Raw genomic sequence first — 17,494 nt, 5'->3', positions numbered from 1 at the left:
TAAATGCCAATGCTTGTTTGAAAAAAAAAAGAAACAATTATTGTTTCTTTTTTCCCCCCGTCAACTAGACTGCAAAACAGTCTGTATGTTTGCGTATTCAAGTACTCGTCAAACAACAGGTCTGGAGTGAGGCTGAAAACGGAGAGTGAAAGTGGGGAGAGCTTGTAAGGCTTGTGCGATCTGCATGTGAGACTCTTAAATTTTGAGAAAAACCTGCCTGTTTTGCAGTCTACCAATCAATTCAGAAATTTATGTTAATTAATGTTATATGGCCACTTACTCGGGGGATAATGCACAAGCAAAGTACAAACTTACACACTATTTAATTACCATAATTATTACAATTTGCAGTTTAGTTATGCCTGATTGCTTTTCCTTTTATCAGCAATGCTTTTTAAAATAGGTGTTCATAGTTTTCATATTCCAACAGCCACAATAAACTGTATGAATACTAGAGGTAGTTAAAGTGATAACAAACTGAAACCAGTTTACACTAAAGCTTTACCTTTATTAGACGTTAACTTGTAAAAATAATGAAAATCAAAGAATCAGCTTAATTTTTTTAAACTCTACTTGTATCTTCTTTTATGGACTACAATACTACAACTCTCTTACTTTTTCTGCGGATCCCTGTTATGACTACATTTGGGCAATGCAAATTGGGTAATGCTGCATTATGACACAAAGCCTGTCTCAACAATAATATTTACAATTTTAATTCTGAATGTCAATATGCCTGATAACACAAACATCACTAATTAACCCTTTTTTGCAAAAAACTTTAGTGTTTGCCAGGTTAACCTCTTCACTTATCCATTATTCAGTCAACTGGTCATATCAGCAAGGTAGAATAATTATTGTAAGGCAAGTTGTACTCAGTTTTGGGTATGTTTAAAACGTAAGATGCTGCGCAAAACTTTTTGTTATCTCCTTTTTGTTATATTAAAAATGTGAGCCCCTGCTATACCATGCATTTCTTGACAGAAACACATATATGTCATCAACACAAGAAAATGTCAACTTTTCCCAGTTTCCAAGTAAAGAATCAGTGACAGCCTAGCATTGGAATTATATTGAACAACTGGATTTAATGGCAGTGAAACTGAGTGTGTCATTCTGTTTCTTGTTTTTATCATTTTGGTGAGGTTTTCTGTGCATGAAAACAAAGCTCTTAGCGGTACCTAAGAAAGCAAGCTGTTTCAGCTGGGCCACTGTCCCTACTTACTGAGAAAGATTAGACATTTTTAAAAAAGTGGGCTGGTCAAAGGAAAAGATGATAAGGGTTTAGAAACCTGTGAGTGTTGAAATCCTTCCTATAACTAAAGTTTTTTTTTACATCAAGTTTAACCTTTTTCAAAGCTTTGTACAAAGTGCTTAATATGTGTGGTAAATATAATTAGTTTTAATTATAGAACAGGCATGTATTAAATACATGTACAAAATGAGCACTTAATAATTATTAATCATAACACCAAGATACTTTTTCTGCGTTTTTTTCACCCAAATTCCTTTATAACGTGAAAATACAAAGAAAAATGTTTATAAAAAAATAATAATAATAACATGAAACATTTACTCTACTTGAATAATATTAGATGAAGTCTAGATGTCAACAATCCAAAACAGGATTTTTAATCTTAACAACCCTTTTAAGATTGCTTTGGATCATTAACATAACTGTTTGTGTTGGAGGTTCTGTAAATGCCCAACTTATGAACCAATGGTTTAAGTTGTGGCCTGGGTTAGACTTCATTTAACCCTTTAAGCACTAAGAGTAATCAGCATCAAATTTCTCCTTGTAACCACTGCTTTATAAAACAGAGTGGTCATGAGAATTAAGGACATGGTCACACAAGATGAATCTAATTGATACTTCAACAAATTCTCCCCACTACTTCTATTGAAAACGTATAGTGATAAGAAATGAGAATTTGAATTTTGATGTTAGGGTTTAAAGGGTTAAGTAATATCTAGTCATTATAAATGTTTCAACTTTTGGCTGTCTTTATTATTTAAGATTTTATTTTTAACTTGATCTAATTCAAACAAAACTACTGCTGACATTAAGTAGAAAAGAATAAAATTGTGTGGTCTGGTAACTGGTTAGGAGTCCATCAAAGCATGCTCAGCCTAAATGAGGATCTCACACTGCTGCTTAATGGCAGCTACAATCCTGTTAAAGAAAATATAGCATTAGTATGATAAGAAATGTAATACAGGTGGATGGGCTTACATGACTATTATTGTTATTAATAGAAATTTGTACCACGCAGTTTCTATGAAAATATTCAACTGCACCTTATAAATGGGGTGGAGGGGGGGGGGGCGTACAAGTGTGTGTTGGTGTGTGGGAGGGTGGGGTTATAGGGAACATTTTTGTTATCTTAGGTTACAAACTCTAGAAAAATTATAGCCTGCGTGGCAGGCGTTTGAAAGGGAAGGGAAAGGGGGTTTTGGGCGCGAGGGAAAAACAGGGGGCGCGCGAGGAGGGAGGGAGGGAGGGAGGCGACTATCTTCCTTCAACAGACGACCGCATAAATTTATACTTTTTTTAATAGTACCTTCACTTCAGATTTCTTGTTTTAGGAAAACAAAAGAAAAACAGTACGCGAAATACGACTTAAATATTAAAGTGCATCGCGGCCAGACTTATTTGACAGTTGCATTATTTTTGCATACATAATTAGTAGGCGGGATGGCGAAAACAATGGTTTCCTGGCAGGCATTTCCCTCTGTCCCTCCCTCCTCACACCCCTCGCGTTTCCCTTGCGCCCAAACCCCCTTTCCCTTCCCTTTCAAACGCCTGCCACACGGGCTAGAAAAATTAGCGATATAATGGGAAAAATTCATTAAAAGTTATTAAAAAATGGAGAATCGGGGGATTCAAAGCAAAGAATTTACAAACCTCAATCACCAGGATAAGTCCATTATTTTTATAAAAGATGATGTAAAACAATGTGTGTATGTTCATAGTTAGTGGTCGTTTTTGTAGTTTAGCAATCTTAAGCAACAGATATAAAGCTTACTTTTGAGCAGGTATCTTCTCCTCACACAAGTTGGAAAAAACATATACATGACGGAGGGCGTGCTCATTCTGTAAAGTAGATTGAAATGATGTAGTTAAATTACAGCACTACACGTGTATAAACACTTTACCACAAGTTTACTTTGGTAGAACCAAAGCACAATGACATTGCAGGTTTGGAGAATGAATCCCCAACAAAATAAAGTAGAATCCAGATTTCTCGAACCATTGGTTTTTTGAAATGACCAATAATTCAGACAAACCTAATGTAACTTCTCTTCAGTGACCAGTCCAACATTGTAAATTTTTACGCCCGATGTTTCAAGCCACCCGATAATTCGAATAAATTTGCCTTTCCCAAGGTGGTTTGAAAAACTGGGATTCCACTGTATTGCAGAACCGAACAGTGAAATAATTACTAGGGGTCTTACTTAACCAACACCACAGCTGCAAAAAGGAATAATTTCAATAAGCAAAACAATGAAATGCATCACAGTTTTAGGTGCATTTCTTTGCCATGTGATCACTACAAAACTATACATGTAGGACTTGAAATCTGCTAATTTCATGTTTAATCCAGAGGATAAACAAGATGAAGATGATTGTTTTGTTTTTTCTGAACTTGGATATGGCACTCAAGAATTCAACTCCATGAAAATTTCAAATTCACTTTTTAAGAATTTTTTTTCCTGCCATCACCATTGTGGTGGCTTATACAATGGGTATAAGATTCCTAGAGACTGCCCACCTTATCAGCTTACAAAGAACGCTATATTGGATAGCCTGGTGCTAGTGGATTTTGCTATTGGGAATCTGTAAAACTGACTTTCTTTGTACCCTGATACCCCTCTTCTAAACCCAATGTAAACACCAAAACCTCTCTCTTGGGGCAAAATGTTGCATTTATCGGGGAGGGGTAGGTGGGTAGTTTCCCTGAATCTTCAACTGATCCAAAGCACCCAATTGGAATGAAACTGACCTTTCCCACATTGTAGCAGGTTTCTGAAAATGCTGTGACAGCTTTCTTGTAACAGACCAGGTCTTCAGGGTCAGCACGCTTTTTCAAAACTCGGACCATCTGCTCATCAGAAGAGGTGCAGTGTTTCACAATCTCTTCCACTGTGCTGCGGATACCTTCCTTTAGCTGTAAGTAAAAAGGTGGTTAGTTACAAGGCCATTTACACCTTTTAAGGCTGGAGTCGGAGTCGGAGTCATAAGTATAGTCGTAAGAGCGCTTATGACCTGGTGGAAATAAAAAGTCAGAGTTGTAAGCGGAGTCATAAGAGCGACATAATCGGAGTCAGAAGAATCAGAACGTTTCCATTTCTTCCGATTCCGCTTAGACTCTTTCGCTTATGTTCTGCTCATGATCTAGTGAAAACCAGATTGTTGGAGTCGGAAGCAGACGCACAAGGATAAACTAATCACAATGCACGTTCCCACGCTTTGTGATTGGTTCAGTTCTTCTGCTTCTGCTTCTGACCCCGACAATCTGGTTTTCACTAGATCATAAGCGGAATGTAAGCGACGGAGTCGTAAGCGGAATTGGAATGCTGTTTTCACTAGATCATAAGCTCTACGCTTTTGATAACGACTCTGACTATGACTCTGTTGCTGGTGAAAACCAGCTTTTACTAGGCCATTTCCAAGTTCCAAAAACTTCTTGTGAAAATCAGTTTCATTTGCATGGGAGTGAATTAAAAATCATTTACCTAATGGCTTTGCACTTTAAGCCTGGCTTTGAAACAGCTAGCTAGAGGCTTGGGGCAATTCAGAAATAGCTTATGATCAATTCCCTTGCTCTAAAAAAGTTTATACATGTACCTAAAATAATGTACACTGGAACCTCAATTTACCAAAGTGCCATTTGAAAGGGACTGGAAAAATTTGTTCGTATATATCGAGAATTTGTTAGATTGAAAACCTTGATTTAACGAATTTTTGGGAAAACAAGCAAAATGTTCATTATATCAAGGTATGCCGGTAGTTGATGATTAATTTCCAACTCCCAGCATTTCTGGATCTGAACAATTTCTGTAATAAACACAAGAACAGGCAAACAAATCTGCTTAAAACTACTGTACACAAATTTTACCCTCTTTGGTCTGTTTCACATTCATCTTTAGCTACCTTTGGTCACATGTTGACATTTATTCGTTACATCGAGGTAATTTATTTTACATATGCATTGTTGGATTGTGTTCGTGATAATGAGGATTTCGCTAAATCGAGGTTCGTTATATCAAGGTTCTGGTCTATACATTTTATTGTAATTTTGGCCAGGCTGAAGAAAATCATTCGTTATACCGAGGACTTCATTAGATAGAGGTTTGTTAACTGAGGTTCTGTTCCATACATTTTATTGTAATTTTGGATGGGCTGAAGAAAATTGTTCATTATACCGAGGACTTCATTATATAGAGGTTTGTTAACTGAGGTTCTGTGCCATACATTTTATTGTAATTTTGGATGGGCTGAAGAAAATATCATTTGTCATACCGAGGACTTCATTATATAGAGGTTCGTTAAATCGAGGTTCTGTTTCATACATTTTATTGTAATTTTGGACGGGCTGAAGAAAAACGTTTGTTATACCGAGGACTTATAATTATAGGGGTTCGTTGTTCCACTGTAGTAGGGACATACGTACCACACCCAAGAGGGCCTCCTTAACCCTTTTAGCCACAATATCTGCATACAAAATAATTCTCCAAACTGATCTCTTTACATTTCCTTACTGAATTAGTTGGGAGAATTTGAAAAATGATCAGAGCATTTTTCCTTTGGTGATCATTTTATCAATTCTCAAGACCTCTTCTCTTGATTGCATATTAATATCATTACGAGAAAATTGATGTTTGTCACTCTTGGCGCTGGTTAAACAGCGGACAAGACTAGATGAAAATGGTGACAAATGACAAAGATAGGTTCAATATCCACAGGGGCGTGGTATACTCCTCAAAACAGGAAAAAACTGTATTGAAATTCAAACTAAGAGACTCACACACCTCAATTAGATCTTCTATTTCTTTGGCAATTCTCATTTCCTGCTCATCAGATTTTGCATCTTTTAACCTGTTCTGGAGAATGTTAAGGTGGACATCTGGAGCAGGAACAGCATCAGTCTAAAATTGCCAAACAAACTTCATTAGTCCATGTAGGTAAGCATTGCAGGGCATGAAGTTGGCTATACATTTATTACATGATCAAACAAATAACGGAAAAAAAATTCACCTAAGTAAGGGAATGTTCAACAAAATATAATAAACAAAAGTGCCTTCTTGTGATTTGAGTTCCCCTCCAAATATTTTGGGCCTGGCCCTTCATATGGCCCCCCAAAAAACCTTTTATTTACCGGACCAACACAGGAAATTAAATCCCAAGCAGCCATATAATAAATTATTTTAGACCGTTTTCACATGTCGTCACAGCAGCCATGTTGGTGTTCCAATACAATGAAATGGCAGCTATGTTGGCATTCCAAACAAATCCTGTGGGAGCTGGACTCTTCTTACGTAAACAATTTCTTTCGCTCCCATAAATTTGCATAGATGCTGGCCATGTGAATGAAAACGCTCTATAATGGCTGACTGTGTGACAGGAAGAGATGAAGTGAAACTTCAATCCATTCTGATTGGCTCCTGAACGGATGAGATGGGTCTATCCAACCTACTTGGGACTACCAGCTTTGTTGCAGTCGAGAACACAAGAAAGCATTAATTTGTTGACAGTTTGGTCAATGACACGATGGCTGAATATTTTTGTATTAATGGACTGTGACACAAAACACACAGACAACAAAATTTGACCAGTACCCAGAATTTCTGAAACCTTGACCAAAACAAAATAGAGTGAAACAAAGCAGGATGGAAGAACTGGAAAGTCGCTTTAGAAAGGAGTTGCACGAGACAGAAAGTGTTGGTCAGACAGCGTGGAGGCCTACGCACCTACTGGCATGCATGTTGATGATGATGACTTAATAACTATCATAAAAATAATGCATAATGATACAATAATGTCACTATAGTGTTTGACTTACAATTGGTTCACTTCTGTACTCTTCTGGTGTAACTCCAGAAGATTTCCCTTGTCCATCACCTTGATAGTCATCTAAGTCTTCATGGTCAAATGCCTATAATATATTGCAAATTAGAGAATTTCATAACAGTAAGATACATGTACAACTGTTTTCTCTGACTAATCTGGACTGGAGGCTTGACTGTTTTGAGGAATGTTTTTGGCTGAGATTTCATAATCAATCATCAGAAATAATCAGATTGACCCACTTGATTGATCATCGATTATAATTGGTAAAAATCTCTTTATAGGAAGTCGATCCATTTTATGATGGCCATCATACTGTGTTTTAGAACACAAAAAATATCAGAAATGCACCAGAAGAGTGACATCAGTGGATTCCAGCCTCCTGACCTCACCATTGAGTTCCAGTGGCACAATCAGTGGTTAGAGTGTCCCATCTAGAACTTAGATTCATAATTTTTTCACTACTTGTTAATTTTACTGACTGCTAAGAAAATCTCATCATAAACTTAGGCAATATTTTAAAACAGAGTGCACTGAAGACTTTTGAGGAGGTACATGTACTTGGAATAAAACCTCAAGCGACTTCTGAAAAAAAAAGTGAGAGTCTCCTTTCAATGTGCATTGGATATTCTTGTTAATCAAAAGGAGACTTGAGCCATGCACCCCTTCAATTATGGGTGGCTGAACATCAATATGAACACAGTTGTGACATCTATTAAGTCAACCTGTCTTCCATCAACAGTTTGACTCACTATTGCCACTTCTACATGAGTATCTCTTCATTCCGTCACAATGGCTTACTAAAGGCTTGGAGCTTGTTATTACAGTGTAAATTAAGTCTGTCATACAAAAATGAAAATCTCAAATATTATTAAGTTTACTAACCATGTCTCCATATTTCTGAACGTGACTGGTGTTTGTCTCCCTTTTAACAATTTCAAATTGCTTCAAAAGAGACTCCTCACTGAGATCAACCTGCAAAATGTCCAGACATAATAATTATCATCCCTGACATGATCAGGATGTTGGATGTTCCTAAAGAGAAACAAACAGATCAACATGTTAAGGTATGCAAAAAGGGCCAGCATTGGTGGATAAAAATATTGCTTTTGACAGGGTGGTGGGGAGCAAGGGATGGCGCAGTGGTGAGAGCGCTTGCCTCTCCCACCAATGTGGCCTGGGTTCATATCCCGGCGTCGACGCCATATGTGGGCTGAGTTTGTTGTTGGTTCTCTCCTTTGCTCCGAGAGGATTTTTCTCCGGGTACTCAGGTTTTCCCCTCTCCTCAGAAACAAACATTTCCAAATTCCAATTTGATCAGGAATCGGGTAGACGAAGAACCACTTTGTGGATGTGCTACCTTCAAATCATCATCATTACTATTATTATTAAATAGCCCTAATAGTAGATAATTTCTGATAAACACCAAGATACTTCTTCTGTAAAACCACCTAGTAAACATTGTAAAACAAAGGACCGAAGAATGTGGCATATTAGGCCAGGAGGCACTCAGGGCCTTGCCATGTAACCCTGTGTTTGAAATTATAATTTTTAGTCTTGCTTGCTTTAGTAGCAAGACTAAAGCAAGGCTAGCTCGCTAGCCTGCGAGCAAGCTTGGCGGGGTACTCTGGCGCCAGCGCAGGAAAAGGAAAGAGACCTTCGCAACTACATCTCTGGAATTTGAATTCCACCTCTAATTCCCCTGTGGCTCCCTGTTGACTGAGCTGTCAGATTTCCACCAAACAGCGCAAAGCGGAAACAAGTGCAAATGTACACAAACATTGAAAAACACTTGCCAAGGGTAATGACATGATAACAAATGTCATCTCTGCCAATCAGTCTTGGGATGAGCATGCAGTTTTTTTCAGCGATGGTTGAAATGACACTCGTCATGTCCACGTTTTCGTTCTTTGGCAATGATGTAATTTCTCTCGAATCAAGGCCCTTGATTTTTGTGTATTTATTTATGCATACTCAATTAATTCAGAAAAAAATTTTCGAGTTCGATATAAAAAGTCAATAATATCCTGGGCCCAGTGTTTGAAAGGTGGATAATGCTATCCACTTGATAAATCTCTATCCAGTGGATAGGGCAATTGGTTTCCCTAATATTTATCTACTCAGGATCTAGTAATTTATCCAATAAATAGGGCTAGCATTTGAACAACTGGACCCTGAAGAATACTCGACTATTGATAAAGTACATGTAGGACAGGAGAAACTTTTAGCAAGGAGACCCTGTTTCGCGTAGAATTAATTGCCTCCTCATTTCTTATCTATCTCTGAGCAAGCAAGACTTAACACTTTTAGGAGTGTTCTTGTTGATTCTAGTAATGCAGTATGACTGCACAAGAATTCAAAACAACCTTAAAGTACCTTCATGGTTGAAACAAGAAATTTAATTATTTTATAATATATATCTTTTTTTGTTAAAAAATACCTTGTCAGAGTTTTCCATCCATTTGACAGAGTACACATCTCCAAGATAAGTCCGGTATTTCCTACTGTAGTAGCAGGCGTAAGAGGATTCATGAGGATTTGCAGCTGTGGTTGCAAACACTAGCATAGCAAAAAAATAGAAAAAAATGAAAGAAAAAAGCAATTTCTGGGAAATATAATTAAGGTACAGTTTGAATTATTTATAATTTTATGTTATTTAAAATATTTCAGCCCTGTTTCTGACTGGCTAATTTTCATTTACATAATATAACTTAGATATACAGCAATCTTGAAAGATGCAAAAAGCTATTAGAAAAGGATATTTGCTTGAGGACTGCTAGCCAGCAGAGAGAAATCAAAATAATAAATTATGTAAGTTGTTTTATTGCAACTTAAGAGAAAATAGAACACCAGCACTAAGGCACTTAATGGCTTAGCATACTATGAAAATGCCAATGAAACAATCAAATTTCTTCACTTAAGACTGCCTAATCTTACAGCTGGTTATCAGACCAGCCTACAGTACGGACAAGGAGTGCTATTAAGGCCAGCTAGCCTATAAGCAGAGGCTACATTTTTTTGCACTGTGAAGTAACCTGCGAAAAGCAGGCAGTACTGACAACTGTTAAATTTTCTATTTTTGCATGACAGTTCACGTTGCGAAAGCATGTGCCTATGCTTGTAGAGTAATATTAAGGGCAGGTGCGTTATTTAAAAATATTGCATTATTATTAAATACAGACTGGAGGTCAACATACCATTGATATCTTTTTCAAGTTTCACAAACATGGAGCCTGATTCACATGCTTCTAGGTAAAACACCATCTAGTGGCCAGGATTAAATTTAAAAAAGTAACAGAACTCAAGTCAGATTATTACTCAGAGCCATGTCAACTATGTTAACTTTGATTTTTATTTAACATTATATAAATTGCTTTAACTTATGGAAAATTGTGGCGCTATGGAATTCCTGTAATAAGAAAGTCACTATCATTAGAGTACTGTAGAAGGGTTTTTTAACGCAGGTTATGCTTGATGGTTACATGTTGAATTCCACACCATTGAGCATGAGAACAAACGTGGGACGAGGTTGCTTACTCTGTCACCCTTGCTATTTTTCGTCACTCTGGATTAGGTGAGGAGGACAGCCTATGTTAAAAAGAGGCATAGTATTCAGTGGTCCCTGATCACAACATCCCGAGAAAAATCTGCTTTCCCAATGGCCTGGCCCTGTTGTCACACAGGACACAGAACACAGAACACAAGGGACAAAACACAGGCTTTAGAGGAACAGAATGTACATGAAGGTTGGTCTAAAAATCAGTGTTACCAAGAAGAAGAAAATGAGTGTCAGTGCCAAACAGGTTGATGATTGCATGGGAGCAGATTGAAGAGGTACCTTTTAATAGGAATATTGTGAGTTAGAAAGAAGAAACTGAGGAGGACATCCAGGCCCCATAATGGTCCACAACACTGACAAAATTAATAGGACAAACTTGAGAAATTTTGAGTCAAATGGTCAGTGCTCTTTTATGGTGCAGAAACTTGGAGATTGCATGAGACTGAAAAAAGGAACTGAAGTTTCAGGAAAAGCTTTTAGTTTCAGGTGAACATAAACAGGTTCCTAAGGAGCAACCTGAGGATTGGGAGGCCCAGAATAATCAGAAATGAAGAGCTGTGGACACAAGCAGGGCAGTGGCTGATTGCGGAGCAGATAAAAGAACAAAATTTATTGGTCATGCAGTGAGGGGCCCAGATGGATGTGTGGCCAAGACAGCCCTTGAATAAACCCAAAGGGGAAGTGTGAGAGAGCGAGTCAGACCCTGACACACTTGGAGGCACACAAGGATGCTAGCACTTGACACAAGGCAAAACAGCTCCATTAAGGGATAACCCCCTCTACAGTATGTACAAACTGTAACATGTTTTTCCTACCCTGGCAAATTTCTTATTCTCGTGCATATAATTGATGGCTTCTAACAAGTCTTGTGAATGGAGCTAGAAAAAAGTGAAAAAATTAACAGTTATGTACTTCAACACCTTAAATACTGTAAACACTGTCTAGCATAATGTATCCCAAGCACTGGTACCCCAGTTCAAGCTACAAACAACATACAAAAACTTTGAAAAAACTGACAGACAGTTACTGTACAGTAATTAATAATAATAATTATAATTATTTAATTGCACCAATGACATTACGAGTCTTCAAAGCAAATAACATTATGGCTTAACTAACAGACGACCAATAGCATCATGACTTAATTGACCAATAAAGTCAATAACCAGAGTTGAATACCATCAACTGACGTGATACAACTCACTTTGAAGATGACTGTTGTACACGTTGTCGAAACGTCAGTCACTGTCAACAACGACAGTCCTATTCAGGACTAATTTCACCTGGAATATTACTATTATTATTATTATTATTATTATTATTATTATTATTATTATCATCACTATAATTATTTTATTTTATTTTCCTTTTTAGTTCAACCTACCACGCTGTCTGGAAAAGCAATAAGGTTTGGCGCACCATGATCAGTGAAGTAGACAAAAACATGATCATTGGGTCCACTAAAAAATAAACCAATTAAAAAATGAATGATTCAGTAACAAAGTCAAAGATCTGAATCACTTGAGATGTCAACGACCCACCCAGAACGTAACAAATCTCTGGCAAAGTCCACTCCTGCAAGTGAAGCCTATGCTCTAAGAAAAATTAAAGGGAGCCCGTGCTCTAACCCTGCTAAATTTCAGGGTGCCTGGCATAACAGTTCTTACTATGAGAAAACTAAGATTTTCTAGTCACCCAGGAGCACGAGTTAGGTACAAGGGGCCACTGGGTGCTGTTAGAGCACAGCTTTACTCCTTTGTTTGTCTGCCATTAGGTTGTGGGATTTCCTACATGTATGGGCCGCACTTGGTTGCATGGGACCAGGGCTCGAAATAATGGCTGGTCAACGGACAATGTCCGGACTGATTGGGGAGTTGACCGGTCAACCTTTTGTCTTGCCGATCATGTTGACCGGTCATATCTGATCGTGCTGTTCGGTTGTTATCAGTGCATAGCCAGTAGCTGTGTATTGATGAACTTTGATCTGAAATCCTGGGTGCACAAAATTGAAAACATTTTCACTTTTATTAGTTAATTTTCTCGATAGGAAAAAAAAAATTCTTTTGCTGTAATGGGGAGTAACTTGGATTACCAGTGGAGTTCTAGGATCAAGATCTCACACTGTGATACGGACTGTCAAACAGAAATCATTATATTTGGAGGCACCCAACAAATTCAATGTGTACGTTAATTTATTTTCATTATTGACAATGAGTGCTTTAAAGTTCTGTAGGCTCTAAGCAACCACTTTTTTGGAAATATATAATGCCAGTTTTGGTTCACAGGCCCCTGTTTGATGAGTTATTTATCCAATAAATTTGACTGACCAGAAACGACACTTGACCGAGCTAAAATGAATTTGGCTGGTCATCATGTCCGGAGACTCTCCAGAAATTTTTTGGAGCCCTAGGGGACCTACACTGTTTGAGTCCAGTTTCAGCCTGTCCTGTCTTGGGTAGGTCTGTTCCCACTGAAGCTTGTAAATGGAGGACGATTCTATGGTTTTCTTTACACATTTCACTTCCTTTCAACTAAATTTTACACACCTGTCAATCACTTTACCACTGCCGATGCCCTTCATGGCTTCCTTGTTTCCTTTTAGGATGTTTAAGAAGTTTTTTGGAGTCACCTCCTTTAAAAATTTCAGATTAAAATAAAAAAGGCATATAATTAAGAATTGATTTTCCCAAGACAACATTGTTTTCAACCACAATCACAAGAATTTTTGTGGGTTGTTAGTTGCACCTTAGGTAAATGGTCTGTGCACAGGGCAGGCATCACCCAGCAGCACTCAACAGGGCTACCAGTTGCCAGGGATTTCGCTAAACTTCACCGACTGAAGAGTGGTTACAGCTGGCTGAAATTGCCCCAGGAAACAATAAATATTAAGACTGCTTAGCTTTTCCTCAGCAGCCAAGCCCTACATCCCTTGGTAAAAAAGTTGCACCCTAGGTGAGTAATCTGTGTATAGGATAGGCATCTCCCACAAGAATTCAAACAAACTACCAGTTGTAACCTTACTTAGTGGGTAATCTGTAAAGAGAAGTTCAGGTATCAACCACAAGAAAATGCCAAATGGCCTGACCACTTGCACCTTAGTATTCAAACTGACATTGCAAAATCACTCTCACCTCTTTTGTGTAATCTTTTAGTACTCCTTGGTACACATTTTTTCCCCCAGGCTGATTTCAAACAAAAAAAAAACAAATATTATTATCAGTGAAAGAGAGAATAATTAACCTTTAAAGAATTAAGGCAGGAACAAAATTTGTTCATTTAATGATAAACACTATTAACAGCATAAGGACAGGCATGCACAGACATACAGTAGGAAGCCTGTGCACTACTAACTACAACCATGATATACAAATTATTGTAGGCATAAACTAACATGTGTTAGTATGAGACCACCTGCTCTATGCTTCTTATGTCTAAGGTTATATGATACAGCTGTACATAACAATGTAATGAATTACTGCAATAATTTATTATAACTTTGAACATAATGCATTATTATTATCATTATTATTATTATTATTATTATTATTATTATTATTATTATTACCTTGGATTAATGCAGCCTTATAGCCTCTGTTGCAGGCATAATCTAACCCCGCTTAGTAGAATAAAATTGATGTCCTTGTACTGAGCCCCCAATGGACTCAAGGAAATGCATTTCAAATTTCCCTAATGCCTTTTTTTTAACAGGCGGTACATAATCAAATTCTGGTACACAAGTTGGTGCTGCTTTGTAGATGTTCTTAACCAGGGTTCAATTTAATACAACTTTTACAAAATTTACAAGTGTAGCCATTGTTTTAGAGTCTGAAAGCAATGGCTACACTCCTAAATTACACTTGTAAAAGTATTATTAAATTGACCCCAGCCCAGAAGTTTTGTTCCATCTATGGTGAAGGCTACATTCAGCCCTTCTGTGGTAACTAAAATGTTCAATTATAGTGTCAAACTGAAAGTATTCATGTACCTTGTTGATGATGACTCCAGGTGTTGGATTGCTGGGTACGAAAACATAAGAGGGCACAAATCTGAATCTCTTATAATAAAGTGATTTTTTTACCTGAACTGTAAAACAGATACATGTTCAGTGTACCAAAAAAATAGTGCAAAATACAGGTAGCAAGAGGTAAACAACAAGGACGATGGATTTAGTGCAAAATAGTGCGTAGTATTCTACTACCTATTTCACAGGACATTAAGTAAAATCACTCTACTTCTGCACAATACTATTTATTTCTCAGAAAATAAATTTCACAAAAAGAAAAAAAATTATCAATCTGTTTTTTTGTGATTTTTCCTTTTGCCATGACTGTTAGGGCTGAAAGTGTTTACACCAAGAAATAAAAAAAAGCTTACACATATATGTCACCTTTTTGTTGTTTCCACACTTACAATTTGTTGTGAGCGATGTCGTCATACATCATGACCACAATGTTCTCATCAGGGATACCATTCTTGTGGAGAATTTGGTAGGCATGACATACATCCGCCTAGCACAGTGAGAAAAGGAAACTTTTAGGTCTAAATTCTGATATTATCAGATGGTAAAATCGCATCTGAATACATAAACTTAAAGGTAAAGGTGCACACAAGCCAAAGGCACAGACAGCCAGACAAGCTTATCCCGGACTCATAACTAGCATGAATCATGCCTAAGAGTATTGCTACTCCCACCTAGATGGGATGCTAGTCCATTGCAGGGTTATCCCCTAGCAGTATGTAGCCAGTACCCATTTATACACCTAGGTGAAGACAGAAAAAGTGTAGTAAAGTTCCTTGTCTAAGGGAACACCGTGACAGGCGAGGCTTGAACCCCGGACACCCATATGAGGAGTTTGAGGGGTTAACTGCTTGGCCACCCTGTACACGCCTTCACATGTAAATATATCTACATACTACACAAAAAATCTCTCTCTCTCTCTCACGTTCTCTCTCTGAACCTTCAAAATGTTGTATTGAATGTAGTGCAGTAAGTATTTTCAGTAAAATAATTATACATGTATGGTGGATTTCACAGTGTGAAAAAGTTACATGTAGTCTCTGCTCACAGGGTAGTCATAAGACTGCCCTGGATCACAAAATGAAGGAAAAATGAAGGCTTGCAGTATTAAAAATGACTTACACTTCTTTTCATAAACTGAAAGGTAATAATTCATTGTAACTAAAAGTTTTATTTTCTATGGCAAAATTTTACTTTCAAAAAAACCAAAAGTGTTTTTTTGCAGAACTTCAATTAAAATACAAATAAACCATGCAGAAAGTATGTTTTCATCAATATACACGACTAAGCCTTCACTTAACTCTCTTGTCATTTAGGTTTAATTACTGTTCATAAACTAATTATTAATCCTGTCACAGATGATCAGAAACAGGTCTCTGTGCACCAAATGCAGAGCACAAAACTTGATACGATGTAATGTCTTTAAAGAGAGCAATAAACCACTTAAATACTTTATATGCCACTTGTACAGATAAATATCTCTCTACTCCGCCATTATTTCAAGTGTAATGATAGCATTACGACATCCAAGATTTATTATTAAATTACAGTCTAAATTGTCTAAATTTGTCTGAAAACAGGTCTCTGCATCCCAAATGTGGGGCACTTTATGCAAGTCATGTCTGTGAAGAGAGCATCGTGTCACTTGAATACTTGACGGGCCACTTGCAATGATGATAACAACAGCATGCGCCTCAAAGTGTGCCTCCACGACTAAGGTCACTACCATTGGTACAAATGTAATATTTTTATCATTAATATTAATATTGATAATATTGTTCTTAATATCAGATCATTAGAGTGTCATTTCATCAATGCGCTAAATTTTATTGTCATAGATGTAAGACACTGACAAAAAAGTCGATCAGTGCAATTCAAAAATGCGGTGTCATTTTTACAGAACGCAATACGGAAGAAAGCATTACAGCACTTGACTGAGGTCATACAGTATTATAGTTCAAAACCATCTTGTGATCATCAGCTGCTTCATTACTAATATGTTAAAAATAGCAGGGCCAAAATGCAAGTAACTTAATGGTTAGGGGTTGGGGGCCGATACCCAGTGCTGTGTGACTGAGAGAAAACTTCAGTGAATAGAACAAGAACAAAAGAAGAGATCTTTTTGAATGCATTAACATCAATTAAATTTAATTATATGGGAAAACTTACATGTAGTCAGTAAAAATGTAAATCTGTACTGATTTTCATCTAAAGCCGCAAGTTCATTCCAAAGCTTTTTTTGTAAGTTGAAATTCTGGAAGATCCCTCCTCTTATACATTCAAAACACGTACACTTAATAAACTTCTACATTAGACCGGAAATTTAGTAGTAGAAGTAGATGTGGAACTCGTTTTCCTATCGTCCTACGTTCCCTGATTGAGTTGCAAGCGTTCGACCGGGCTGGAATGCGGAATGCGGTCGCGCCCGTCGTACATGTAAGTCAAGGTTAATCTTTTTTACCTAAGTGAATTCCTCTTAATGCTTAGCTGATCAAAGCCTTACTTTATTTTTTTTATACTAGAGCTTCATGCACTGCGCTAGGACTGACCAACAGAAATAAGCTTGAATAGATTTTCAACTTACCTGATGTCTATAATTATACCAACTATTGGAGCCCGCTACAATCAGAGCCCAGTGTTTAGCTTCAGCAGTGCACTCTGCACCCATCGCAAGAAACGAAAGGTAAGTAAAAAACGCTGCTGTTAACATCTTTCTTGTTTGAAAGTAAAACTCTAAAGATTGAGGTAACAGAACGATCTCTTGAATCTTTCGCTCCTTGTCTGCAGGGTCGTCGAGGTTGGTCTTCCGCTGCAGAGCCCGCTGCAGTAGTTTTATTTAGTAATTTAA

The 17,494-nt window shown here is 37.3% G+C and overlaps 1 protein-coding gene across 1 annotated transcript; it reads right to left on the bottom strand.

Annotated features, from left to right (window-relative positions):
- Nucleotides 1-487: 487 nt before the first annotated feature.
- On the bottom strand, nucleotides 488-17,471 carry LOC140943108 (legumain-like). The gene is made up of 15 exons (XM_073392166.1): nucleotides 17,231-17,471; nucleotides 15,039-15,136; nucleotides 14,614-14,644; nucleotides 13,760-13,810; nucleotides 13,175-13,260; nucleotides 12,013-12,088; nucleotides 11,444-11,506; nucleotides 10,267-10,333; nucleotides 9,510-9,628; nucleotides 7,955-8,044; nucleotides 7,065-7,157; nucleotides 6,034-6,150; nucleotides 4,005-4,169; nucleotides 3,027-3,094; nucleotides 488-2,173 (listed from the first exon to the last, which is right to left on the bottom strand). Exons 1-15 carry the CDS (start codon nucleotides 17,354-17,356, stop codon nucleotides 2,131-2,133), a joined length of 1,293 nt encoding a protein of 430 aa, XP_073248267.1. The 5' UTR covers nucleotides 17,357-17,471; the 3' UTR covers nucleotides 488-2,130.
- Nucleotides 17,472-17,494: the final 23 nt, after the last annotated feature.

This window comes from Porites lutea, chromosome 7, assembly GCF_958299795.1.
Source record: "Porites lutea chromosome 7, jaPorLute2.1, whole genome shotgun sequence".
Lineage (NCBI taxonomy): Eukaryota > Metazoa > Cnidaria > Anthozoa > Scleractinia > Poritidae > Porites > Porites lutea.
Note: the sequence above shows the minus strand (reverse complement) of the source record. Positions and strands in the feature narration are given on the sequence as shown.

Bases quoted from the DNA above. Each gene is read 5' to 3' on its own strand.
- LOC140943108 (XM_073392166.1), bottom strand. From the start codon at position 17,356: ATGTTAACAGCAGCGTTTTTTACTTACCTTTCGTTTCTTGCGATGGGT. The intron at 6,151-7,064 runs GTAAGTCAAACA...TGGCAATTTTAG, and splicing joins AGTACAGAAGTGAACCAATT to ACTGATGCTGTTCCTGCTCC. The intron at 2,174-3,026 runs GTAAGCTTTATA...TTTCTTTAACAG, and splicing joins GAGAAGATACCTGCTCAAAA to GATTGTAGCTGCCATTAAGC.